General features: G+C 37.8%; 1 protein-coding gene across 1 annotated transcript; it reads left to right on the top strand.

The window, feature by feature from the left end:
* The first annotated feature begins 932 nt into the window (after positions 1–932).
* Positions 933–20,374, top strand: LOC137934635 (ubiquitin carboxyl-terminal hydrolase 3). The gene is made up of 9 exons (XM_068779085.1): positions 933–1,209; positions 1,457–1,588; positions 2,248–2,301; positions 12,625–12,730; positions 18,751–18,809; positions 18,910–18,984; positions 19,776–19,824; positions 19,915–19,991; positions 20,127–20,374. Exons 1-9 carry the CDS (start codon positions 1,135–1,137, stop codon positions 20,223–20,225), a joined length of 726 nt encoding a protein of 241 aa, XP_068635186.1. The 5' UTR covers positions 933–1,134; the 3' UTR covers positions 20,226–20,374.
* The last annotated feature ends 5,718 nt before the right edge of the window (positions 20,375–26,092 follow it).

Raw genomic sequence — 26,092 nt, 5'->3', positions numbered from 1 at the left:
GCTAAACATGTGAACTTTCCAATTGAGCAAAACATAAAGCTTTCAGATTTAGGAGAATTGCTTAACAGTCCATCTCAGTATAGGCGACTTGTTGGATGCCTAATTTATTTGAGAATCACCTGACTAGATATTACCTATTCGGTCCATGTGTTAAGCAGATTCATACATGCACCATGCAAACCACACATGGAAGTTGTCTTGTGTGTGTTGTGTTATTCAAAAAGTAGTCCATAACAAAGTTTGTTTTTCCTTTCTCAAAATGATTTATCCTTGCGAGCATTTTCTGATTTGGATTGGGCTGGTTGTCCAATATCTCGTAGATCCACTACGGGTTATTGTGTTTTTTTTGGATCTTCTCTTATTTCCTGGAGGACAAAGAGGCAGAAAACCATATCTCTCTCCTAATCAAAAGCCGAATATAGAGCCATGACAGGTACATGTTGTGAATTATCCTAGGTACGGTCATTGTTGATAGAGTTGAGAATATTACATTCGAAGCTAGCACTATTATATTGTGATAAGACAACTGCTTTACACATAACAACCAATTTTGTTTTTTATGAAAGAACTATACATATAGACATAGATTGTCATTTTATTCGTGACAAAATATAAGATGATTCGGTTGTAACTAAATATGTTACTTTAACAAATGTGTTTGCCAAGCCATTGGGAAATGAACCTTCTCAACTATGATGCGCAAGTTGGGAGTTATTGACATTAATTCTCCCACTTGAGGAGGAGTATTGAGAAAATCAAGGTAAAAATCAACGATAAACTCAACCGGAAAACCAATTTGATTTTTTTTTTAATTACATATTTAAAATATGTACCCTTGAATTTGGCAGAATCTGTTGGCCGTATACATCTAATAAACTGTATTTAAAAGAAAGGAAAGAAAGCCTCCCGTTAACTCTGCAGTCTGTTAAGCGTCAGACTAACTCGAACGGTGAACCAGAACTGGGCCGCAGCGAGCCACGGAATTGGTATTCGAAGCTTGAGAAGCAAGGAAAGCTGGTGAAAGTTTCGATTTTTGAGATCGAACACCAAGCGTCAGTCAAATAGCGCTCGCTACCCAGCTGTGAAGGTTACTTTGTCTGATAACTGAGACGTTTCGCTTTCTCTGTAATAGCCATGGAGACGACGGATGAGAGCCCCTCTGCGAAAAGATGGCTTCCTTTGGAAGCTAATCCAGATGTCATGAATCAGGTTACTATCCTTCTTCCCTTATATGTGTGCATGTGTTTAAAATTTTACATGGGGTATTGGTGCTCTAGTTTTCTTTTTTAGCTCTCGTCGGGGATTCTGATAAAGGTGTGGTTTTAGTGGGTTTTTTTTTTTTTTTTATTATTCCGTCTTTTAGGTTATGAATTTTTTTTTTATTTGCTTGCTGCATCTATTCTCCTCAATTTCGGACAAATAGATTATTATTATTATAATTTTGTTTGTGGCGCAGTTTGTTTGGGGTCTGGGACTTCCTGTGGACGAAGCAGAGTTCTACGATGTGTATGGTTTTGATGATGAGCTACTGGAAATGGTTCCAAAGCCAGTTCTTGCAGTTATTTTTCTGTTTCCCATCACTACCGAGGTACATATTGTTGATGTTCCATAATTGTTTTTAATGTAGTTTTTGAACATTGGGTAACTATTACATATCTGAATCAAATTAAGTTCCATTCCTACAGTCTGCGCATGTATAAGACAATAAAAGCTTTCCTTCAGTTGGGCTGATCTTTAGGAATATTTGCTAGGTTGTATGATGTTTTGATCTATACAGATGGTTTGGAACTTTGAATGGGCAAGAAAGGATTGTTTATGTAAGTCATAATCAAACACTGTCCACTGTACCTACCTGAAGAAAGCTAATTGGTTAGCATACTTACGGCCTACTAGTAGGCTGCAGAGAGTTTCGTTTTTGGGGGCATTATTGAACAGCTTGGTGTTTCAAGTGCTTCTGTGTAGCTTGTCTATGAAAATGAAAGTTTTCCAAACCCATGAACCATGTCTCTAAGTAGTCAAGGAAAAATATATCAGCATGGACTAGGCAAAAGATGTCATATTGAATAATATTGTTAATCCTCCTCATGGGCTCGATCCATCTCCACCAATTAGTGAGGAAATACATGTATTTTTCTTGATATGCATATCATGTAATGACCGAGTGTACCCTTGTACTTATAGTGCTGGTATTGCTTAACTGTTCATTTTGAAGTATGTTTTTACTATGTCTAGTGCTGTGTTTCTCAGACTGAAGCACAAAGGCAATTGGAGGAAGAAATGACACTTACTGGCGATAAAAAGGTTTGAAGGGTTCTGTTTATCCAACTAATAGCTGCATTGATACACTTCTGTTAGTGATTCCCTGTGTCTCATTATCTCATCCTTAGGTTTACCAAAGGGCTTTAGTGTGTAGTTCCTTTTGATGGAATGAATATTCACCCATCATATCAAATGATAGAAAATGCGGTCTCCCGTTTCTTTTCTTGTGTAGAGAATGGTGGCTTAGTGTTTAAACTAGAACAAGGGTATTTGCCAAAATAATAAATGATTTACTAAAATATACATTTAGAATATTTATTAAATGGATACCGTTCAAGGAAAATATTTATCCAATTGACAGCTGTAGAGCAGTTTTCATTTGTAAGTCTGTGCTGTGGAATATATACTGTGTTTCTTACCTAAGGAATCTATGAAATCCTATAGTTTTATATACTCTTTCCTCATTATTTTTTAGAGCATAAAGTGGATGCTTTTGTTGAAATTATGTATCATCAGCAAGTTGTTGGTTTCTGCAGATTTGGCCTTTCGTCTTTAGGCTAAGCTCTTGTCATCTCTTTTGAAGGATACTAGGAAATTAAGTCAGAAGAAAACACATGCAAACCTTAAAAATTTCCACTGAAGGTATAACGAAAAATGATGATAGGGTGGGAATCCCATTAATAAATGTGGCATACATTTTTTCAGTTGAGAACAGAATGGGAGGAGCAATTGTGGACTGCTGCTTGTGTTGATTTGTGATGCATCCTAAGGTCACCATATTTTATGCTTGAGTGCACTTTATCTTTTGTTCGTAAATTTTTTTCTATAAGCACTCCTGTAAGAGTCTCTGTTATCTTCACCTGATGTTGAGTATCTGAGCCATTTTGGCCAGACTCGTAGAATAGTGGTCTTAATGATAATTATACTGAGGCACATAGAGCAAAGTTATATCGTCACATCTGACCAAGAGACATGGTTTAAAATTAAGGAAGGCATTTGAACTTGATTCCACATGAGTGACTGTGGGATTATTAAGCCCATAGTGACCCTTCTCTCTCCTTTGGGATCCTTTTGATTAATGAAATCACCATTTTTCCCCCAAAAAAAATGTCCATGGTGACCCTGTGGCCAGTGGATGCTCCCTAACAAGGGGTCTAGTGTTTTGGGATACCTGCTTATTGACTGGAGTAACTAGACACTAATGTTAAGTGCTAAATGAACACATATGTGTGCAAAGCTGAATGTGGAGGTGAGAAACACACAAGCAGGCTTGTACAGGTGGAGGGCATGTACTTTCACTGCATAAAAGGATCAAGACATGCAGCACAAGGATATGTGGGTATGTGGCAGTAACAGCTCCAGGAAAATTTTCCAAAAGTACCGGCATAAGCATGTAGGACTATGCCAGCATGATAGCTATATGTGTGATGTAAAATGAGATGTGAGAAGAGTGAAAGAATCCTGTTATAGGTAAGGGGTATTTTAGTAATTTCATTACAGGATATTTTGTTCTGAAATTATAGTTAGACAGAGGTAATTAGAGGTGTTCATCAATGTAATTTTACTTAGTGTTATTACTCTTTGGAAGTTATATGAGAGATAGCTAGAGTAGGGGCGTTTCTGTCCTTTTCTCTTTTAATCACTTAAAGTTAATATAAAGAGGTTAAGGTTGATCTTATCCTCTAACCCAGACAGGTTCTTCAATGTCTACCCCTCTCCTCTCTTTTTCTTCTCCTCTTTCTCACTTTCTTCCTCCAAAATTCTTTCTTTTTCATTATTTTACATGGTATCAGAGCAATCAGTCTGATTGCTGTGGGTTTTTAGGCAAGAATCCTCTTCTCCTCACATTGTGAAGCTCCACAAGAAAAAGGTTTTCACAAATTGTGGCTGATTGAAGGTAAAGATCAGGCCTTTTTCATTTGCTTCTGGCATAACCCTTAGTGTTGATGGTTATTTCTGTTAATTAAACAGCTTTATATGATATTTTTACTCCTGTTGTTAGGGTTCTTTTACCCTATTCTTGCCTGCATATGCCATATAGACACTGTGTCTGCCTGCATCATCAACATCTGTGCTGATGTCAGCCCTTATTACCCATTTTTGGATGTTGTTTTTTGTGGACTAATGGTGTTTAGAGGTGGCATCTATCAATTGCAGTTTAGTTACCCTAATTACTCTGTGTGTGTGGGACCCACCTGACCTGTACAGGCTAATACTCGGTTTCTGTTTATACTGTAATTCAGAATTATATTCCAGCATGTGCAGTGGAATTTTCTTGTTGAGAATTACTTAATGGCTGATTCTGGTGAGGTTGTTACACCATTAAAGACTTCAGGGAATTCCGATTCCAAGGAATCACATACTATTCAGGTAAGCTCTATTAAACTCAATGGATGCAATTATATTAATTGGTCTAGAACCGTTCAAATTTTTCTTAAGGCTAAGAGGAAACTATAGTTTCTGAATAAGGTTCCTCCATTCCCTCCTAATGATGATTGGGAAGTTGAAGATGGTCAAGTTATGACTTGGATTGTTAATAGCATGGAGAAGAGTCTGAGTGATCAAGTTACGAGTTGTAATACATCAAAAAGGAGATTTGGGATACTCTTGAGACTATTTTTTCACAAAAAAACTAATTTGTCACGAATATATGATCTCTATTCAAAGTTCTTTGGTATGTCTAGGGGTGAGTGAACGATCACTCATTATTTTACAAAGATTAAGGCTTTTTGCAAGAGATTAACACCTTTCATCCTTTACGGATGCAACTGAGCTCCGTACAGAGAAAAATCAGATTCAAGTTACTCGTTTTTTGGATGGATTGAAACCAGAATATGATGCTATACGGGCATAGATATTGGTTGATGATAGTGATTGTTGAAAAACAAGAATAGGGGCATTTTGGTCATTTTAAAATTTCGTTGTTTATAGTTTTTGATGTAATCTTATTCTACATGTTAAACTACGTCTATGAACCAAATTTCATGTAAAGGGGACAAGTAGAATAGGAGATATTGCAAATTGTACTCAATCCACTCAACCCTAAGCTATAAATAGAAGTTGGGGACGCCCATGTCCTCCATCTCAGTTTCTTTCTCAATTTTCTTTTCTCCACTTTCTCTCGCTCTCTCTTCAATCTTCTTTCTTCTTACTTTTTCGGTGATCATACTTTGGAAAAGATTTACAATAGAGTTCTTTGGGCTGAAGGAGTAGTGAAAAATGGTATGACTATTGCGAGTTCTGATTTTCCTGTAAGCATTTCTTCTTTTATTTCTAGGTCTGAATTGTCTAGAGGAAGACAGGGAGGATTTGTAGGTAGAGGATGTGGTAGTCATTGTAGATGACGAGATAGAGGTCATGCAGATAGAAAGTGTGTGCATTGTGACAAATCTAATTACTTCTCACACAAATGTTGGGAGATTTTGGAAAGCCTGCCTAGGCTAATTTTAGTGTGTTTGGTGACAGTTGAGGGAGTGATTAATAGTGAGATAGTGTCACATGTGAATACCCAGGATACGTTACAGAAGATACTACAATAGTTCGGTCAACTAGCATCAACTACTACTCCAGCTTCTCAGGCATCCCCGAATCCTCCAATTGCTAATACCACAATGGTAAGCTTAGGTATGTTTGCACTTCATGTTTCCTCTCCTTCGTCTTGGGTGATGATTCTGGCACATCCAACCATATATCATGTATGTCATCCATTTTCTCAAATGTGTCACCATCTTCATCTCATAATTTAGTCACCTTGGTTGATGGTTCTACTTCATCGGATTGTCGTGCAGGGCATGTTAACCATTCATTTCGTACCTCTTTAACTGTTGTGTTGTATGTTTCAAAATTTCCTGTCAACTTATTGTGTGACAGCAAAATTACTTAGTCACTTAATTGCTCAATCACATTTTTTCCATCTCATTGTGTATTTTAGGACTTAAAGACGAGGAGGCAGTTTGTTTGGGGCATGAGAGTAAGTGATTGTACTTTCTTGATGTTGTTCCAGAAAAGAAGTCCATTGCATTACAAGCTGTGTCCTCTCCTTACGACATTTGTGCTTGGGACATTCGTCAATAGTCAATGTCCGTCAATTTATTTCTGTTTTTCCTTTTGATACATCATTTTATTGTTGTCATGCTAGTAGGAAAGCACCACTGCAGTTCATTTCCTCTAAGTAGTCAGAGTGATCTTTCTTTTTCTATGGTACATTAAGATGTATGAGGACTATGTCAAGTTCCTAGCTTTTTTGGTTTTTAGTATTTCTTGACTTACGTAGATGATTGTAGTTGTGTGATTTGGGTGTATCTCCTTTGGGAGAAAACAAAAGTATTTGATGTACTTCTCAAGTTTTATGTTGAAATAAAAATACAATTTTGTGCTTCCATTCTTGCTTTTCATTCATATAAATGACCTTGAATTTGCTAATAGTAGATCCTCCATTTTTCGCACTTTGCATTTATTCATTGAACCTCTTGTGTGTGTACTCCACAACAAAATGGAGTAGTAGGGTGCAAGAATAGACATTTGCTTGAAATTGCTCGGACACGTTTATTTCAAATGAATGTTCCAAAGTCATTTTGGGGGAATAAGATACTTATATCTTGTTATTTAATTAATCGAATGCCATCTGTTGTGTTAGGTGGTTGCATTCCTATGCATCTATGAGAACTTGAGAGTAAGCTATTTGAAGTGCCCCCTTGAGTTTTTTGGCTAAGTTTGCTTTGTTCATTGTGTTAGTACACATATTGATAAATTGTTTCCTCATGCCATTTTGTTGTGTCTTTCTTGGGTATTCTTGGACACACAAAGGTTGCTAGTGTTATGATCCTATGTCTAGAAAAGTGTACGAGTTTGCAGATGTTACATTCTTTGAGAATACACCTTATTTTTCATCATTTGATGTATTCATTTTTGAACAAAATATCTTTCTTAAGTCTCCTTTACGTATTCTTGTTCTCGATGTCCCAAGTATAAGGACTAATTCGCAACCACAAAAGCCATTACAAGTGTATCAAAGGCGGTATATGTGTGCAATCCTCACCAATGAAGAGAACAAAAGGACTATCAACAATTCCCATCCCACTGTTGCCCCCACTATGTACCTCAACACCTGCAAATCCTATGCTAAATGACCTAGGTGTTCATGTTTCTCTCCGGAAAGGTAACCGATCTTGCACTCAACATCCTCTACCTTGTTATGTGTCTCATTCTTCTCTCTCTCCTTAGTAATCTTTTGCTTTGTCTTCGTTCAAAATCTCTATTCCTACTAGAATGCAGGATGCCTTGGCTTCTCCAAAGCTGAAAAATGTTGTGGATGAGGATGTGGATGCCTTGATTGCTTGAAAGCCCAAAAGACGTGGTTGTTGGTTGTAGACGGATATATACAAAAAAATATCATGTGAATGGCATTGTGGAACGCTATAAAGCCCGATTGGTGGCCAAGGGATACACTCAAACAATTGGTGTTGATGGCTTTGACACATTTTCACTTGTTGCTCGACTTAGAACTATTCGGATTTTGATATTAGTAGTAGTCAGTCGGGGCTGTTCTTTATACCAGCTTGTTCTTAAAAACTTCTAGGGTATATTGCTCAAGGGGGGACAAGTACAATGTGCAAGCTTCGGAATGCCATTTATGGTTTGAAACAGAGTCCACACGCATGGTTTGAACAATTTAGTGAGGTGGTGATGTTGTTTGGGTTTATTCGAAGCCATTATGACCACTCTCTATTTATTTTGCGCATACAAATTGGAAATGTTGTATTAGTGGTATATGTTGATGACATTGTGCTCACTGAAGATGATATCGAATGTATCAAGGATATGAAGAATTATCTCTGTTAAGGAATAGTCCTACATAGATTAGTGAGTACAAAGATCTTGAGTTTATTAGTTGGTAAAGAGGTTTCCTAAGTTGGCTAGTCATTTTGGGATAGGGCCTTGGACCCAATTTAACATGATATCAGAGCAGGTACTCATATGTGGGCCTACACCTAAACTATCTACTTGTAGAACCACAATAAAGGGCCTACACCTAAAACTATCCACTTGTAGAGCCACAAAAGACGGCCTACACCTAAACTTCCTACTCCTAAATTATCCACTTGTAGAGCCACAAAAGAGGGTTTACACGTGAAGGGGAGTGTTAAGGAATAGTCCCACAGATTAGTGAGTACAAAGATCTTGAGTTTATTAGTTGGTAAAGAGGTTTCCTAAGTTGACTAGTCATTTTGGGATAGGGCCTTGGACCCAATTTAACAATCTCAAACAATATTTTTAGACTAAGGACCTTGGTTCACTTAAATGTTTTCTGGGGATAGAAGTGACGAGAAGTAAAAAAGGTATGATTTTATCTCAAAGAAAATATGTGATATGTATGCTCCATGAACATGGTTTATTGGGTGCCAAACCTATTGACACTCCTATGTAAATGAGCTCTAGTTTGCATGATGACAATGGTCCAATGGTTAGTGATAAAACTATGTATCGGAGATTGGTTGGACAATTAATTTATGCCAAGGTTTCCAGGCTTGATATATCATTTGTAGTTGGAGTCGTGAGTCAGTTTATAGATACTCGTAGGAAAGGGCATCTTGATGCAACATAGAGAGTTTTAAAGTATTTAAAAGGAGCTCCTAGCAAAGGACTACGTTATGAACTACATGGACATGTAAACATTATAGGATATTCAGATGCAGACTATGTGGGCTTGAAATTCGACAAGAAATCCACTACAGGTTATTGTGTATTTGTGGGTAATCTTATCAGCTGGCAAAGTAAAAAGCAAAATGTAGTTGCCTGGTAAGTGTTGGAGCAGAATATCGAGCAATAGCACATATTGTAAGTGAGCTTATGTGGGTAAAATCTGTGTTAAGAGAATTTGGTTTAGAAAGAAGTGGTTCTATGGAACCGAAATGCAATAATCAAGTTGTAATATTTATCGTTAGTAATCCAATATTTCATTAGAGGACTAAACACACAGAAATAGATTGCCATTTCATCCGGGTTACAGTGCTGAGCGGTAAAGTGATTATTTCATATGTAAGGATTACTGATCAAGTTGGAGATTTATTTACCAAGGCCCTTTGGAAGCATCTATTCATTGATTTTTGTTTCAAGTTGGGATTAGAAGATATACATGCTCCAGTTTGAGTGGGGGTGTTAAAAGCCAGGAGTAGTTTAGTAATTTCACTACAGGATATTGTGTTCTGAAGTTATAGTCAGATAGAGGTGAATTAGAGGTGTTTATCAATGTAATTTTTATTTGATATTATTACTGTTTGGAAGGTGTAAGTGAGATAGCCAGAGTAGGAGCATTTCTGTTCTTTTCTCTTGTAATCACTTAAAAGTTAATATAAAGAGGTTATGGGTCGATCTTATCCCCTAACCCAGATAGTTTCTTCAACGGCTCCTCCTCTCCTCTGCTTCTTCTTCTTCTTCTTCTTCTTCTTCTTCTTCTCTTTCTCACTCTCTTCTTCCAAAATTCTTTCTTTTTAATTATTTTACAAAACCCTTTCTTTGTTTTCTACATGCATTGGGAAGTTACAGTTCCTTCTAAATGTGCAGCTATATTTTAGTACAATATAAAACCAACAAGGTCCATGTGAAGGGGGGTGATGCCAAAATAATTTGACAGCTATGCAGAGGTTTTCTTATTGTATAAAGGCTTCCAAGTGATTCTCGGATGTATGCAGAGAGCTAGTCCATTTCATATGACATGAGTCTATATATATATATATTTTTTTTTTTTTTTTGAAATTTGTTTGGATTATAAGCTTATTAGTATATGCATTTTGATAAACTGTATTTTTCTTAGACTTTGTTTAATAATCAGAGGAAGAATGTTCAATGAGGACAATGAATGAATTTTAGCATATTCCAACAAATTGAGTGGACTCTTTGATTATTCATGATTTGAGCTTATTCTAGCACCTTTACTCTCTTCTCCTTGTTAATGTAAATCTACTTTGTGTGTGTGTGTGTGTGTGTGGTAAAGGGACGGTTAGAGGACAAGGACTTTCAAAAAAGTAAATGGTAGAAATATGGTTGACAAATAAGAGGAGATCTAAACCGACACAACGGATTTCGAACACAAAATAGTGACAATAATCACTAAGCAGGGTAATGCCTATCACTCAAGGACAATGGTAGTAGTTGTAATAGAAATAGCAAAAAATCCACTTAAGGGCATAGTAGAAAAGTCACAATGGACTAAAAATCGGCTGTATATAGCAAAAAAGAGAAGCAACCCAAGAAACCCAACAATGGGATTGGTCTTAAAAGGTAAAAGAGAGTCCATATAAAAAAGAGATGGTAGGAGAGAGGTAGACATGATAAACAACAAAAGTGAGAGAAATATGATAATTTAATCTAACAACCAATGAGGGTGACCAGTCTTGGCACAAAGTAGTCTTATCGGATATTAAATCTTGGATGGAAATTTCTTTATTGGGTTCTATCTCATATTGATGAGTTCAAAACATTATTTAATGTAAATTATTCATTTTCTATTGTATATTCTCTGGCAAATACAACCCTTTTGATTATTTCTTCACATGTACCCACAATTACATTTAAGTAATGTCCTTTGATTTCACCTATTTTGGCTTGTGGTTTAAGGAATTTTCTACCTCTCTTGTGTGGAAAATTAGGAATAAGAGTAACCCTTCGTTGAAAAGCTCATGCTGAAACATGCGAAATCAAAGGACATTGGAAGGACCCTATTTTGTTCATGGTATTTGAAATTTTCTCAAATGAAGTAAGACAAAAACACCAAGCATGATTGGTCAGTCCTTATAAAGGATGATTGATCATACGTAATGAGGTAGATAAGGTTCATTACATATGATCGATCTTATAAAGGATGATTGGTCATACATAATGAGGTAGATAAGCTTCATTGCATATGATCGATCCAACAAACCAGAGTGATTGATCAGACAGAGGGTAGAAGAGACAATTTATAACGTATAATTGATCAATGTGACTCTGATTAATCGATCATTCATAGGATTGCGGGAAAAAAAACTTCTTACTTTTGGTTTTTAGAGACATAATACAGTTATAGATGGGCTAGCGGAGGTTTCAAAATCCATGAAATAGTAGAAAGAAAACCTGACTTTGCATGAATAAATAATAGCTACTAAAAAAACAATGGAGCATGAGATTTTAAGCCAAAAAAGTTTAATGGCAAAGGAAGGACTAACAAATAGCAGCAACCCTTTCAAAACCTCTTGGAAACACCAAAGTGAGCAACGGTATAATCAAGCAGCAACAACAATAGGAGGATATAAAACCAAAACTTATAGCAGCAGTAAAAAAAAAAAGAGGAGTTTCCAAAAACTCAAACTGCAGCAACAGGCCCAATTTTGTTTTGAAACTATCAAGTCCACGAGCACAAGGTTGTAGAAAATGAACTGAGATTAACTAGACTAACTCGGAAAGAACAGAAAGAATTTTTTTGACAGAAAAACAGCAACCTCTCAAAGAACTCAAACTGGATGCTGGGACTGGGAAGACAGACCAAGAGACGAGAGAAAAACAAGGGAAAGAGGAAGCAAGGAAGAGAGAGAAGAAAACTTGAGAGAGAGAGAGTAAACAAGGGAAGTATATTGATTTTAGAGAAAAGAGAGAAGCATAGCTTGCTCTCTTATGTAGTCCCTTTATAATGTATTACACTTTAAATCCTTCTAAAAGTAAAAATTCTGTAAGTCCCAATTACACCAAATTATGTCTTTTAGATCTATTAATGATAAAGCGGTAATAAGAAACTTAAGCACAAGAGAATATTCAGGTAATCTTCCTCCCTCACTTGTCCTCTTCTTCTTTGACTTGCTTCAACCGTGAGAGACTCACTTTAGATTTTTCGGCGTGGCTTCTTCAACATTAACTTAATTGAATCAAGTTTGTTTGTATTAAATGTATATCAGAAAAGAAAAGGTTAACTTTTAAAAAAATTTATTCAAAAAGAAAATAGTTATGCCTCAAGTAGAGGAATTTTATTTTTTAATTATAAACCTGAATAGGCCATTGAATAACAAAGGTGTGACTTTTTTAGGCAATGTTCCTTTTTTTAGATTTTTTTTCTTTTTTTTTCCCAGCCCTTGTTAAACTGGAAAAGTAAGTATAGTAGAAATTGGCAGTATACATGGGATTTTCAGTTCAAACAATTCTATTTGCTTCTTAGATTCAGTTTTTGGCTGAATAAGACTCGGAAGATGGTACTCCTAGTTAGACCCAGTTGGACAGGCTATTCTGTTCTAGTTGATTTTTGGAACAGCTTCAGCTTTATCTAGATGTGCTTTCTATCCATGTTTTTGCATGTGGTAGTTGTTTCAAGAAGTGAGTTGTTTGATCCGTTGCTTGCAGGAATCGGCTGAAAAAGTGTATTTCATGAAACAAACTGTTGGAAATGCATGTGGTACTGTTGGAATTCTTCATGCTATTGGCAATGTATCATCACAGATAAAGCTTAGTAAGTCTCCTTTACATTTCTGCTCTTCATCGATAAGTTCTTTTGTTAGTAGAACTTTTCTTTCCTTTAAATCATGGGTGCACAGAGAGTAGTTGTTTACAATCTTAAGACATGTTAAGTTTTTCCAAAAAATCTCACCAAAATGGGGAGCTGAAGTAGTGGATATCATTAGATAAAGATAAACATGGAAGGACTTTCTAGGTTGTCTGGGTTAGGGAACGGACATTGATGTGCCATTCCAAGTGCAGTTATTGGTATGAAATACAATTCCAACATGTTGCATGTATGATGTCTATTTCTGAGAAGAATTGAGTTTGGTGCTTTATGGTTGGTTGATTAGTAATGCCAAGAATCTTGGTCTCTATGATGAAAGCTATATGTGTCTCATGCAGATAAATGTAGAAATCCTCTGAACTTCTAAACAAAAGGAACTTGTTCAAGACATGCCTGAGGAGTTGCTTTAAATTGACTACACTTCTCAAAATCCTAGAAGATCCCATTGAATAGCAGTGAAAGTTGCTTTACATGGGAGGGGGGTGAATTAATTGAGGAGTTGGATGTGTTCTTCATAAATTGAGATTCTGCACTAGGGGTATTTTGGCGTTTAGATTTGTCTTGTCTTGTTAGATAGGCCAGGAAGGTAGTATTAGCCATTGTTTTGGTTAATTTGAGGGTAATGGTGCTTTGGTATTTTATGTGGTTGTAAAACCCTGCTAATTGATCTCCTCTCTCATTCTTTTTTAGGCACTTCCAGTAAAGACACCCTTAAATTTTGGAGAATTATCCGACCATTGACTTAAAAATAACTTTAGAATACAATCTGAACTTGCCTGTTTTATGTTAATTGATAGTGCAATTTTTTTATTTGAAATGATAGTGCAAATTTAGTCTGTATAGTGTTCTACTTCAACACCTACATTAGCATGTCTTGGAGAAAGTTCAAGTCTTACAATATTTCCTCCAATATGGGATTAGAATTCCCCTATTTTCAGATAATTTTGTTGAAGTTCAAAGAAAAAAGGGTTATTACTGATTAACAATGAGATCTTACAAAAAATGTTGTCCAAGAAGAGAAGAGCAAGTTATAAATTAAGAAGACTGAGGAGCAAAGAAAATGGAAGAATTATTGCTGAGAAGAAACACAAGTGAAGTGGAATAAAAATCTTGGAAGTAAATTTCACTTTTTAAATCTTACTTTGCTAGGTTTGAATGAATCCTTGGGAGCACTTTAGGTTCCAATATATTAGCAGTAATTAAACTGTCAAAAATCTCATAGCAATAAAAAATTTCAAGTTGGTGTATGGAGAAATTTTTTCTACGCTTGGATTTCTATTAGTGCACTTCGTTGTAACTTCTCTTTTTTGTTTTGAGAAAGTGATAATTTTATTAACCAAAGAAGCAAAACAACAAATTAGGGAAGCACACCCCTTACAACAAGGGCTTGGAGGGAGGCTCCCTACTTAGCAAAAACATCAGTTACATAATTGGCAATTTTGGGAACATGGGACCAAATACAAGTAATGTGAGGGAGAATGTCTAAAGCAGAGTAATAAACATCCCAATGACGCTACGACGGAGAGGAGGGAGAGGAGAACCAACCAACAATCACCGCAGAGTCTCCCCCAATGTGGAGTGGACTGGAAAGATGCTTGTGGAAAATGGTGAGACCTCTGAGGAGGGCCTGAAGCTCGGCAAAAATGAATCTGAAATACCTATAGGCCTAGAATAGGACATGATCTGGCTGCCAACAGAATCATGAAAGACAACCAAAACTTGCCATGCTAGGATTGCCGAGGGAGCTAGCATTGAAATTCAGCTTGGTGAAGCTTGGTTGAGGAGGCTGCCATTCCTGCATAGAGGGAAGTTTCTTCGGGGAGCCCATCTGAGCAATGGCACTCCAATTGTCCTTAAGTGAGTACCCTAATAGAGAGGAAAATTCCTTTCTAGAATGAAGCCATGAGGAATTGAGGCCAATGATGGAGGAGGTGACCCGATCCTGGGAGAGATGTTTGGCATTGAAGCGCCTATTATTGTGCCCCTTCCAGATACACTAGGGGATGAAGGCAACACAAGCTGAAATGATCATCTTGCCTAGTTTGGTGAAGGAAACCCAAGGAGTATATGGTCAACCGAGAGGTCTCATGACATACATAATTGAAGGCCAATCCGACTAAGAATGCTCATCCAAACCGACCAAGAGAAGGAGCAGGAAACTAGGAGGTGGCTGATAGTCTCCTCATCAAGGTCACAAAGAGGGCAAGAATTGTACACAATTTGATTACCAGGGCGATGAAGGTTGTCAACAATGAGGATTTTATTAAGCCCCACACTCCTAAGTAAGAATTTAACCTCTGGGTGGTGCCAAAGTCCATCCCTTGATGAGGGAGTAGGCGGAGGAGACAAAAAACACACCACTGGCCTCTGGCCACTGGCCACCAAACCATTGAGTTAGACAAGGTATCTCTAGGCCTAGAGGAGGAGATTACCTCCAAAAGGCGAGAAGCAAGGACATCCTCATCATCAAGACCACGACAAAGGCGGAGGTCCCAAGCGCCTGATCCCCAAGCATCAGCAACCGAGAGACAACATTGAGTGGGGCCCCGCCAAACATTACTGAAGGAAGTCTTCAGTGGCCTAGAGTGGGTGGCTGGTGGGGATTTCTCATTACAAAATCTGATTGTGTTGAAATCCCCCGCAATTAGCCAAGTTACTAACCAGAGTTGGAGAAGATTATGTAGCTCCTCCCAAAAGGAACTACATTGACAATATCTGGTAGGTTCGTAGACCCAGCCAACCCCTAGATGCCACTCGAGCAACAGTCAAGAAACCGCAGCCCAATAGAGAACTGGCCAAGGCAGAGGTCAAGAAGGTCCACTTTGCTGGAATTTCAGAGGATAACTAGACCACCCGAGCGGCTCATCGCATCAATGGCACACCAATCCAAAGAAGGACAAGGCCAAATTTCACGAGCAATGGAGGCAGTCATATTCTGACACATTGTTTCTTGGAGGATAACAATTGAGGGCTTACAAGAAGCAAGAAAACAACTAATTACAACACGCTTCTAGGTGTACCAACTCCTCGAACGTTCCAAGAAACCACAATCATTTTTGGGGTGATTTACGAACTCCTATACTCTCATCACTAGGTAGATAGCCTTTGTAGACAACTCTCATAAGTTTGGTAAGATTCATCATATGTTGCCCGGTATCATCATTGTAATGGTGCCTCTTACAGGTCCGAACGAGCATCCAGAGGAGGAAGCTGAGTGCACATTGGGAAGCGGTCAGGCCGACTAGATTGACGGCCAATATTTTCCCCTTGTAGGGATGCCTAAGCAGAAGCTTGACGACACCTTTGATAGGTGGCCAAAGTAGGGGTGGACGATCTCCCTGGCTGACTCGTGATGAGGACTGTAGTAGTCTACTGAGTAAATGTTGCAGTGGAAGACTCCAAGTTTGAAAGATCTTGGTCAGGGTGAGGCTGAGCTGGAGAGGAGGGCGGTGTGAACATTTCTGTGGGACGACAGGGACTGGATGTGGGGTGATGAGTGCTTGAGCCAAGGGGGGTGTTTGGGAGGGCACTTTGGGGGGCTTGAGGTAACAACATGTCTAAAGGGTATAGGGAGGGGTTGGGAGGTGGTAGAGCAGTGTTTGGAATGAGTGTAGGGGTCGATAATGGTGGAGTGCTCTGATCGGGATATGGTGGTTAGTTGGAGACGATGCTGCCTAGAGGTTCTAATCGGCTAGAATATAGTTCTCGAGTGTCACTTGAAATGCCGACCAACCAAAGGATCCTCGCCTATTATGGGATATAGACCCTAGTCATTACCAACTTTCCACGACTTTTAACTATTTTGCATTCCCATCATTCTTGGTAACAAAATACGGAAAAACGGATTATCTTTCCAATTTGAAGCTCCTTGGACCATGTTCTGCATCCTCATTAGAGATAACAATGCCAAATTGTTTGAGGAAAGTCAAACATTCAGTCGTTGGGAAGGAAAAAGAGAGCTCGTTTCCCGGCATTGCAAATGGTGATTCAAATCAAAGGTCCTGTGCGATCCTGAGTGTGGCCAATCGATAAATTCGAGTCACCGAACGTAAACGACGTTTCCAATGAGCCATTTCTTGCTCTTATGTTAGTTTTCCTAGCTCGAACTGTCTTCCAACCACTTCTGTCTCTTTCTTCACCCTGACTGGTTCCTCTATAGCTGTTGTCATGTTGCTGTGCTTCGAAAGAACCCTCCTTTCCCGTCGCATGATCCCAAACCGAGACATTAGGACAAGGGACCCTTGAACTATCTTCGCTCTTCTCGAAATGACGACCACCTCCACCATTCCGAGTAGGTTGACATGAGATGGGAGGGGGAGACGTGTCATCTTCCACCCTGTCAATTCCCTTTCGTGTGGAAACCATCACCGGATCGTCATCTTAGTTGTTGTCGAAGTCATCGGAGTCCGTTGTCAGCCGTCGTCTTCTGCACAAGGTGCTTACGGCTCGAGTCGCCCAATCCCTGCCGTCGTACATCACGCTCTTGGATACTCTTGCTGAATCTTCAATGTTATTTTTACTAGGTACTAGCATTCCTGCGTTGTAACTTCTATGCACATCTTTCTTCTATGTGCATCTTTTATTTTGAATTTGAGGCTTTCTCAAGCTTTTAAGGGCACTTCGAGGGGGATTGAACTATGATAGTGGGGTCTGTAGTTCCAAATGTTAAAATTGGCTAATTTGCCCTGTGGCTTTATGAATACTCCTCAAGTTAGTTTTTGCTAATATTGATCAAGAAATATCTCTTTTAGCCTTCAAATTAAAATCCTTGAGAAAATCTCTTTAGCTAACACATGTAAATCAAGAGAATGTGCTCCAACTCATTCTAATCATCAGATTCACTTGAATTTTAAAGATGCTTCACTTGGGAGTTGAAATCAGTAAGTTGACAAGCTTGTATATCTTTTCCTTTTTGCTTCTACCCTTGTGAGTTGGGGAAAGGTTTTCAGTGAGCTTAGGGGGAAAGGTTCTTGGTCAACCTGTTGTGCTTTGTGTACAGTAGAAAAGTGGTTGGTGGGAGCTGTTTTCATCCTATGGGTTGTTGGTGGATCTCAAGCTGGGTGCTTGAGTAAGGACTACTCTAGGGTTTGTGGAACCTCATAAAAATCTGGTGTGTGATTGTGGTGATTTTTTTATTGTCTCTGTCCATGCTTACAATCCTGCACTTCAACTTAATTACACATATCACTAGAAAACCTCACATGTGAATGTTGCACTTGAAAAGTAATTTAAAACCTTAAACACCCATTTCAGCCCCCTCTTGAGTGCCATTGGGCCAAACATTGGCGTGCTTCATGTTCCAAAGATTCGTCTAGTTAATGTAAATTGTGAACTTTCATGTTTGGGTTTGATTGTTGCTAAGAAGCCCATCCTCTTATCATGACTAAGAAAGGCTGAATGTGGATGTTTTCCAGATCCAAGATTACCTGAAAGGCAATAAATCAGCCTAGTGAAAGTTAAATTTAACTGGCGTGATGCTTGATACTAATGCTTAGATGTTCTTAACGAGACTTATGAGTTTCATCTCACTTGTTTGTCCTCTCTACAGTGAATTTGATATAAGAAGCAAAGGACATTGCTTTTTAAAGATAACATTGGATATGAAAGCCATCATACTTCTAGTTTGTCTGGTTTAGTGACTGTTTGCATTGAAAGCAGCAGGCATGCCAGGATCTCCATCGTTGGTTCTGATTGATGTTTAAAACTTGTCTTTGAAGACAAAGAATCCAAGAATAAAATAAACCTGTTATCCTTTGGGCTCGTACTGAAGGTTTCATGGTAACGCTAAGAGAGCATATTTTTCATATCAAAATGTTGTGCTTTATTACTGATAGAATTGTTGGATTACAGTTTAACACCATTGCTTAAGATACCAAGTTACATCTCTACACTAAAAAAGATTTGAGATCTTTACATCTTACAAATAATCATGTTTTCTCTTACACCATGAACTTTCTTATCTCCAGATGATGGTTCGTTTTTGGATAGATTCTTCAAATCAACATCTGAGATGGATCCTATGGAGGTTGTACTTCAGATCTAGTGTTTTTTCTGTTCCTTGCGTTTCATATTGTATTTCACTGTTAAATTCACTCCATTTGGGTTGTATATCTTTCTACATGTAGCGGGCAGTTTTTCTTGAAAAAGACAGAGAGTTAGAGGTTGCACATTCTGTAGCAGCAACTGCTGGTGATACCGAGGCAAGTATTTGCTTTTTATGCTTATTTCTCAATTTACATATGTGTATGGCTTGGCTGTTCCATTGCTTTATTTGACTTTGGAAGGCCATAGGATCAGTGTCTTAATGAAATAAATTTCTCATATCAACCTCAGGCATTTAGTTCTGGTACTTTCTCATTCTTAAAGAAACAAATATTCTTGTGAACGTGCAGTAGGGTTAAATTCTACTAGTGTGGATCTTTTTAAACCTGCAAAAGGTGGGACCTTTTCAAGACCTTAAAAAGAACTCTCCACTAGACTAATCTATACTGTATTGCTTGCCCTCAAGGTTAGGAGCCTTTCATTTTTAAATCAGCAGAGGTGTCTAAAAACTCCATATTGTTGACCTATACCAAGTCATTGTAAGCTTTTTCTGTCCACTTCTATAGGAACTCTAAGGTGGGGGAATTCAAAGAACTTGTGTATGCTTTTCCTCACATTTTTAAGAAAGTGGGGAGAGTCTCAGTGTGGAATACTGGCCAGAAAGCTGATTGTGAAAGTTGAGGATTGGTGGTGTAAGTACTGAATGGGTCAAGCATTTGATCAACATAAGCATGGAAGCTTGTCTAGTCATCTGAATTGAAGATTATATTGTCTGGTTATTGTGATTGGATACTTTGTTTTCTATTCGTTTAATCTTAGCCCATTGTTTTAAAATGAGTAGCCTGCTATAAGGTTTAACCATGCAAACATTAGTTTTTGAATTTTATGCTCATCTCTCATCCATGTCTCTCATTGCTTCTCAAAACTCGTGTTGTTTCTTACTTGACAGGCTCCCAGTCAAGTGGACACTCACTTTATTTGCTTCACCTGTGTTGATGGTATGCAATAATTGTCATGTTGAACATTTCATTCAAGCAAAAAAAAAAAGGTCCTGTTACAAAGTCATCTTGACTAACATGTCTCCATAGGAAATTTGTATGAGCTTGATGGGAGAAAGTCGCAGCCGATACTGCATGGTCCTTCCTCACCTGACACTCTATTGCAGGTCACTGGACTATCCTTTTTCCTTCTTTAGTTTCATGAAAGAGATGTTTCTTTCTTATTGATGAAAAAAAAAACACAGATGGAAAAGAATCTGCCAATTCATTAATTTTTCTTTTTTGTGGTTTCGTTGTGACAGGATGCTTCCAAAGTAATACAGCAGATGATCCAAAGAAGTCCAAACTCATTGAACTTCAACGTTATTGCACTTAGCAGAAAAGGGGAAGGATTAACTTGATCCAAAGGTGATAAGGCAGTAGAAGTCCAGACAGGGTACCCTCGGCCTTTTCATGTGTTAGTCTGGTATTATATATTAAATAAACCTTCTGAGACCTATAGGCACTAATTTAATATTTTCTAATTTTGCATTTAAAGGTTGGCCATTAAGTATCATATCCAGTTCTACAGCTAATACTGGCTTTGCTGAACTATAAGAAAGCATAATTTTTAGCAGTCTTGACCTGGCTAAGGCCCTCTTAGTACCTTTTCCAGGAAATGTTGGAAAGGTATTGTTAGCCGAAATTCGTTTTGAGCAACCATTAGTATCGTATGTTTCTTGGAAACATTTTTCTAGTTGGAAATTCTTACCAAGAAAATTATATAATTTTCAGGTAAGATTTTCCAACCAAGATAGGTTGGAAAACTATATGGAAATTTTTTGAATAAGTATTTTATAGTTGATATTGTAACACTATTAAATTGTGGAGTCTAATTAAAGCTTTACGATGAGTCAACACGCGATATATTGACTATTGTTTCATTAAGAGGAATTTAGGGATTTTATATTTGTATTTCGGTTGTTAGTTTTCTCTTAGCAATTGGGGGCGCTGTTATTAGAGTTATTGACGATCACGAGTTCAGGTAGAGAGAGGTTAGAGAAAAGCATAAGGAGAATGGTGTGTGCGATTTTATCTTGTAAACTTCTTCATCATAGTGAATGATTATAACGGCAGAAAGACGGGATGTAGTCCGGCAAACTTTTATAAATATTGTGTGTTTGTTCTTGATTTTTTTTTTCTGCGATTATTATTGCTCTCGATAGTATTGAATTAGGGTGTCTAATTCCTAATAAATACTTCTAATAGAAGGTAATTTATATTTTATCATTAAAATTAAATTTATTGACTTAATTTTTTTATATTTATTTATCATTTTATACATTTATGCTGATGTAAGCTTGAGATCTATTCATATTTTTTAATAATTTTAATGAAAAAATTATGATAATGATACGATTGTAAACATAAAAAAGAAATTACATTTTTGTAAATAAACTCCTTTACCTCTTCCTAATTTCATCTCTCGAGTCGGATCATCACCGGGAGCTTTACCTCTTTTTATCTGGTTATCCCTCATTTACGAGCATTCAATCGATTCTTTTTGCTGAGCCTGCAATATTTTCTTCTTTCTCACTTAGTATCCTCTGATTTTTCATCCGATTCCTTTTCTCAGTTCATCTTTCTCTTACCATCATTCCTTTCGACCAAAACGAAAATATCAAATTTCTTTCCTAGAAAAGGACGATTTTAACACAGCAGTGGCAAGTTGCAAGCCCATCTAAACGCATAACAGGAAAAGAGGCTTTCTGGGAATGCCACAGAGACGAGAATATTTCCCAGAAAAGGTGGTCAAACCCAGGAAAACTACAGTCCGTCTAATTCCTTTTCAATCACGTAATATGGTAGTGTAAAGTGCTTCTCCAGTGGATGTGAATGGAGACGGATTTCGAATCCAAATTTGTCTTCTTCGGTTCTTCCAACTCCACCTGTAGTTCACCCTTTACAGATCCTGACCTCCAGAAAGAAACACCAATGGAAGTGGACCCAAATGCTTCCCATCTCCCACTCAAACCCTCCGTAACTGCCTCGGTATCCGTATCCACAATCGCAATACCCATTTTAAAATCTTGCAGATAAACTGTCGATGATTTTGAGTTTTGACAGTTACCCACTTGAGCCCAGAGATAACACCTCAGAATGATGAAAGTATTGCCTTCGATGGGGAATCTATGGGAGTTCGGAGACGAAGGGAGAGAGAAGCAGAATCCATATAATACTAGGGAGATTGGATTAAAGAAAGCACAAAGCAACGAGAGCTAATAATCAGGGCGTCCACACCAGAGATCCCTTTCAGAGACAAAAGCAGCGAAGAAGGGAATCATGAACGGAAGAGGGCCCTTTCCCTAATTCCAACACTGGAATTCCTCAAAAAAGCGTTGGTGGACTCGCTTTTTGAAGGAGGAAAGAGGGGAGAAGAAGAAGCCCACAAAATTCCAGGAGAGAAAAGAAAAAGGCGCGAGATCCGTAGCTAATCATTTGATCACGATGTAACTAAATCAGATCGTCATCTTCGCACCAACCGGCCATGATATATGACTCGTCCATTTAAAGGAGGAAGGCTTCGTTCATTCATGTGCCCATGTTGTTTCTCATTCATCATCACACCACTCTTTGGCATATGAATAGGATATCAAATAACATATAAAGTAATCCACTATTCTCTTGGACTCTAGAGTCACAACTCAGTTGAGTCACCCATCTGAGGTCCACGGTTCGAGTGAGGGATTCTCGAATCGGTTTTTTCTCGTGGGAAAGAGGAGAGAAAGAGAAAATGGACAAATTCTACTGAAGAGGTGTGTATTTACCTTTTACTGAAGTGTTGTCGTATTTATCATAATATCACTCTACACACGTTGGTATCTTTTAACACTCTCCTTCAAACTGGTGTTTGTAACTTCATTTTGAAAATAATATTTGTTAAGAAACTTGTGTGCTTGAAAAAAAATTAGGATATTGTGTTGTTTGAAAAATTACCTTGTTTTAATTCATCTTACTTGTAGTTTTCATGTTGTTCTTATCCTTTTTGGATATTCTAGTCACATGAAATTTAATTACCATAATATGTGAAATTCTTCATTATGGCTTACCTTTTTCTTCTACTTCTTCTACTTCTCTTAAGAAAACTAATGTAATATTAGATCAAAGAAATGAAACTCTTAAAGAAGGAAAGGTGTTCATGTTGGTAAAATCTTGACTAGAGTTTGAAAAAAAAAAAAAAACTTAACCTAGATTAGCAACTCAAAAAGTGAAGCAAAAAATTGGCTTAAATTCAGATTTTTGCATGCAACAGGTTATCGCATGATTTTTTATTCTTCCAATGCGGATATATCTCTCTATAAAGATGTGATTGAAAAATAATTTATTGGGATAGAAAGTAGACTCACAAAGCTTTCTTTGAGATAGAAATCTCTATATAAATTCTCAGTCATGTTAGTACAAACTATCCAAAAAGATGAGGTTTTTTGTTGCTACTCAAAACTTTTCTATTGTTTGACTTTTGCTGTTTCAGATAACGATTTTTCTTTGTGAAAAAACTAATTACAAAAATTCTTTTTGCATTGTAAGCTAGATGCAAATATCTTTCTAAATTTACATAATTTGCTATATAAAAATTATGGTAAAAGAGTAAGAAATCTAATGGAAAACAAGAATTGAGAAAGAATAAGACTAAAGGAAAAAATGAAAAACTCTTATTTTTTTCTTCATCCTCTTTTTCCTCCCTTTTCTCTCCATCTTCTTCTCCTTTTCCATGTCAGATCTTTGCCCGCTTTTGATACCATGTTAATTTGTAGGGTTTTCATATAAATACAAGAGATCTCAAAGGAATGAGAGAAGAAAAGAACTCTAACTCTTAGGAGAGGAGAGAGTGAGGGATGAATTCCAAGAGGAAAATGAGTTCAAGAGGTTAGAGCTTGATGATCTTTCCTATGCCTATTGGATTCTAGATAAATACCCTTAAGGCGACACCACTTAAAGTCATGCCACCTCTTATTGAAGGGTTGTCCTATTTACCATAATGCCACCTTATAGATGTGGGCGTATTTCAACATGAAATTAAATAAACTTGGTCTATGTTCATCATCTTTATGTCATATACCTAGGTCATTATGTTTTTACCATGTACAAGGAACTATAAGAATAAAATCGTACTATTAAATATAAAAGAAGAAAAATAAATAAATAAGCTAAACCAATATATTTGAAATATTAAACTAAATTAAATGCAAGTATTTTTATACAAAACCCATCCTTTATAATACTTAAAATCACAGTTGTTCCCTTTCAATGTAAGTAATTAGATAGTTTACTTGTCTCTCTTTTTTATGCTAAAAAATAACAAAAATCCTATTTACATTTATGTTTCATTTTTATTAAAAGATAGTATTAGAGGGGAGAAATAGAAAAGAGAAAAATACTCTCCACAGTAAGAGTAGATGAAATCCTATTGCAAAACCCAAATGAAAGGCAAGCAAAAAATCTCTCTTTCCTCTCTTTATAAAAGCATTTTGAACTTGTCATGGAGATCGAATAAGATGATTAGTAGAAATGGACCAAAAACATCATTTGTAATTTTCTTTGTAATATCGACTATAAACAGTCGTGCAATTTCGTCGATAGGCGAGAGTTTGATACTACAAAAAATTGAGGAAAAGAACAAAATCGACTAACTTGGTTACTCATTAGAAGTTTGATTAGCAGACCATACAAAAACAGAGCAAACTGCCCTTCCCCTCCTCTAATGTGCAAATGTGACTTCTTATGGATGAGGAGGGTTGAAGAGTCCCTTCCCTTTTGATGACTTGAGGTAGATGTGGCTTATAATGCAAATTTGTGAAGAATCAGCAAAGGGGAGGATCTTGGCGAGTCGTGGTCCTAGTCTACGGGTCTACTCATGTCCAGCTTTTAAAGTGGTGCCTACGTGGGTGGCGGGAAGCGCAGCCTGCCGGCTGGTTGCCTGGCTCCACCAGCCTTGTCGTGTGGGTTTGTCGGTCAAGCGAGGGATGCAGACCGGACTCTCGTTGTGCCGTCTTTGTCGATGATGGGCCAATGGGAAGACGACAGTGCTGAGCTCTCTCAGCTCCCATCACTCGTGCGCTGCGGACCCCTTTTCCTCTTCTCCTCTCCCGTGTGCCGATCAGCGTTATCCTGTTCGCTTGAAATTTAATGGCGTCTGGCCTCATGTCGCGTACTAATGCACGACAACGGACATTATTATCTTCTCCCGATTTCCCCCCTTTGAAAGAAACAGAGGATGGAGGGCCTCCATTGGAGGCGGTCGTAGCTTGGTTTGGAGGTTGTGTTGAATACTTTAATGGGGGTTCTCAGCTCTCTCTGTTTGCCTCTTGAATCGGATAATTCTGTAAAAATGGATACAGTACGAGGAATGCGATTAGTTCCCAACAAGGGTCAGTCTATAAAAAGCATTTTAGTGCAGAAAATGCCTACTCTTATTCCAAGAACTTCTCATTTATGAGAATTTATGGGTTCCGCTGAATTAGGAAACAACATTCCTGCTGTACTTGATGATTGACGCAATTTTGTTTATTGTGAACGTCGTCATATTATCTGAGAGAATGTGGTTGCGAGTCAATTAGCAAGCATTTTACTCCGATCCCTCTTTGAGTTTTACAGACGGGAAGACGGACGATTCGTTTGAGACCGATCAGTCATGGGTAGGTTGATCCAAGAGAGGAAAATCAGGACCGGGAAGTGTGGGCAAGCATTCATCGAAGCAACAGTCGCCGTCTCTTGCGGCGTTGGCTGTAGCTGTGTCGAAAAGGAATGTTACCATTAATAACACAACCGCCAATAGCAGCAAGCAGGCTTTTCCCTCGGGACCATCGCCATTCTCAACGCCCCCAGACTTCATTCTTTGCAACCCCTTTCTCCTCACCTGTGTCTCTCACCCCTGTCGCTCTCCACGACTGCAAATTACAGTATCAGTTCGCGCTCCAATCCGTATACGAATACCGAACAAGGAGATTAACCAAAGAAAATCCAACTTTAATATATATATATAAAAAATCGTTCGTAATGTTTACCCTCACATAACAAATCCAAAATCCCGCGAGGGGAGAAAATTCCATGTTGCGGATCCTGCTCCTCCTGTAACCTCTGAAGGATCCGTGAGTGCGATTTGAAAAACGAAGAAGAAGCAGACAGAAGAAAGAAGCCTTAATTAAGCCTTAATTTGTGTTTATGTTGTTTTTTATCACTAAGTTAGAGTAAGGGCAGTTTAGTAAATTATTCGATCTCCGGTATAAAA

This window comes from Aristolochia californica, unplaced genomic scaffold, assembly GCF_029961685.1.
Source record: "Aristolochia californica isolate CCGP_79_NKW_82.1479 unplaced genomic scaffold, dmAriCali1.0.hap1 SCAF_6, whole genome shotgun sequence".
Taxonomy (NCBI): Eukaryota; Viridiplantae; Streptophyta; class Magnoliopsida; order Piperales; family Aristolochiaceae; genus Aristolochia; species Aristolochia californica.
The sequence above is the reverse complement of the archived record's forward strand: the minus strand, read 5'-3'. Positions and strand labels throughout refer to the sequence as shown.

Coding starts and splice junctions, on each gene's coding strand:
- LOC137934635 (XM_068779085.1), top strand. CDS start 1,135: ATGGAGACGACGGATGAGAGCCCCTCTGCGAAAAGATGGCTTCCTTTG. Junction 1,210..1,456: donor ATCCAGATGTCATGAATCAG/GTTACTATCCTT, acceptor TTTGTGGCGCAG/TTTGTTTGGGGTCTGGGACT. Junction 12,731..18,750: donor ATCATCACAGATAAAGCTTA/GTAAGTCTCCTT, acceptor TCTTATCTCCAG/ATGATGGTTCGTTTTTGGAT.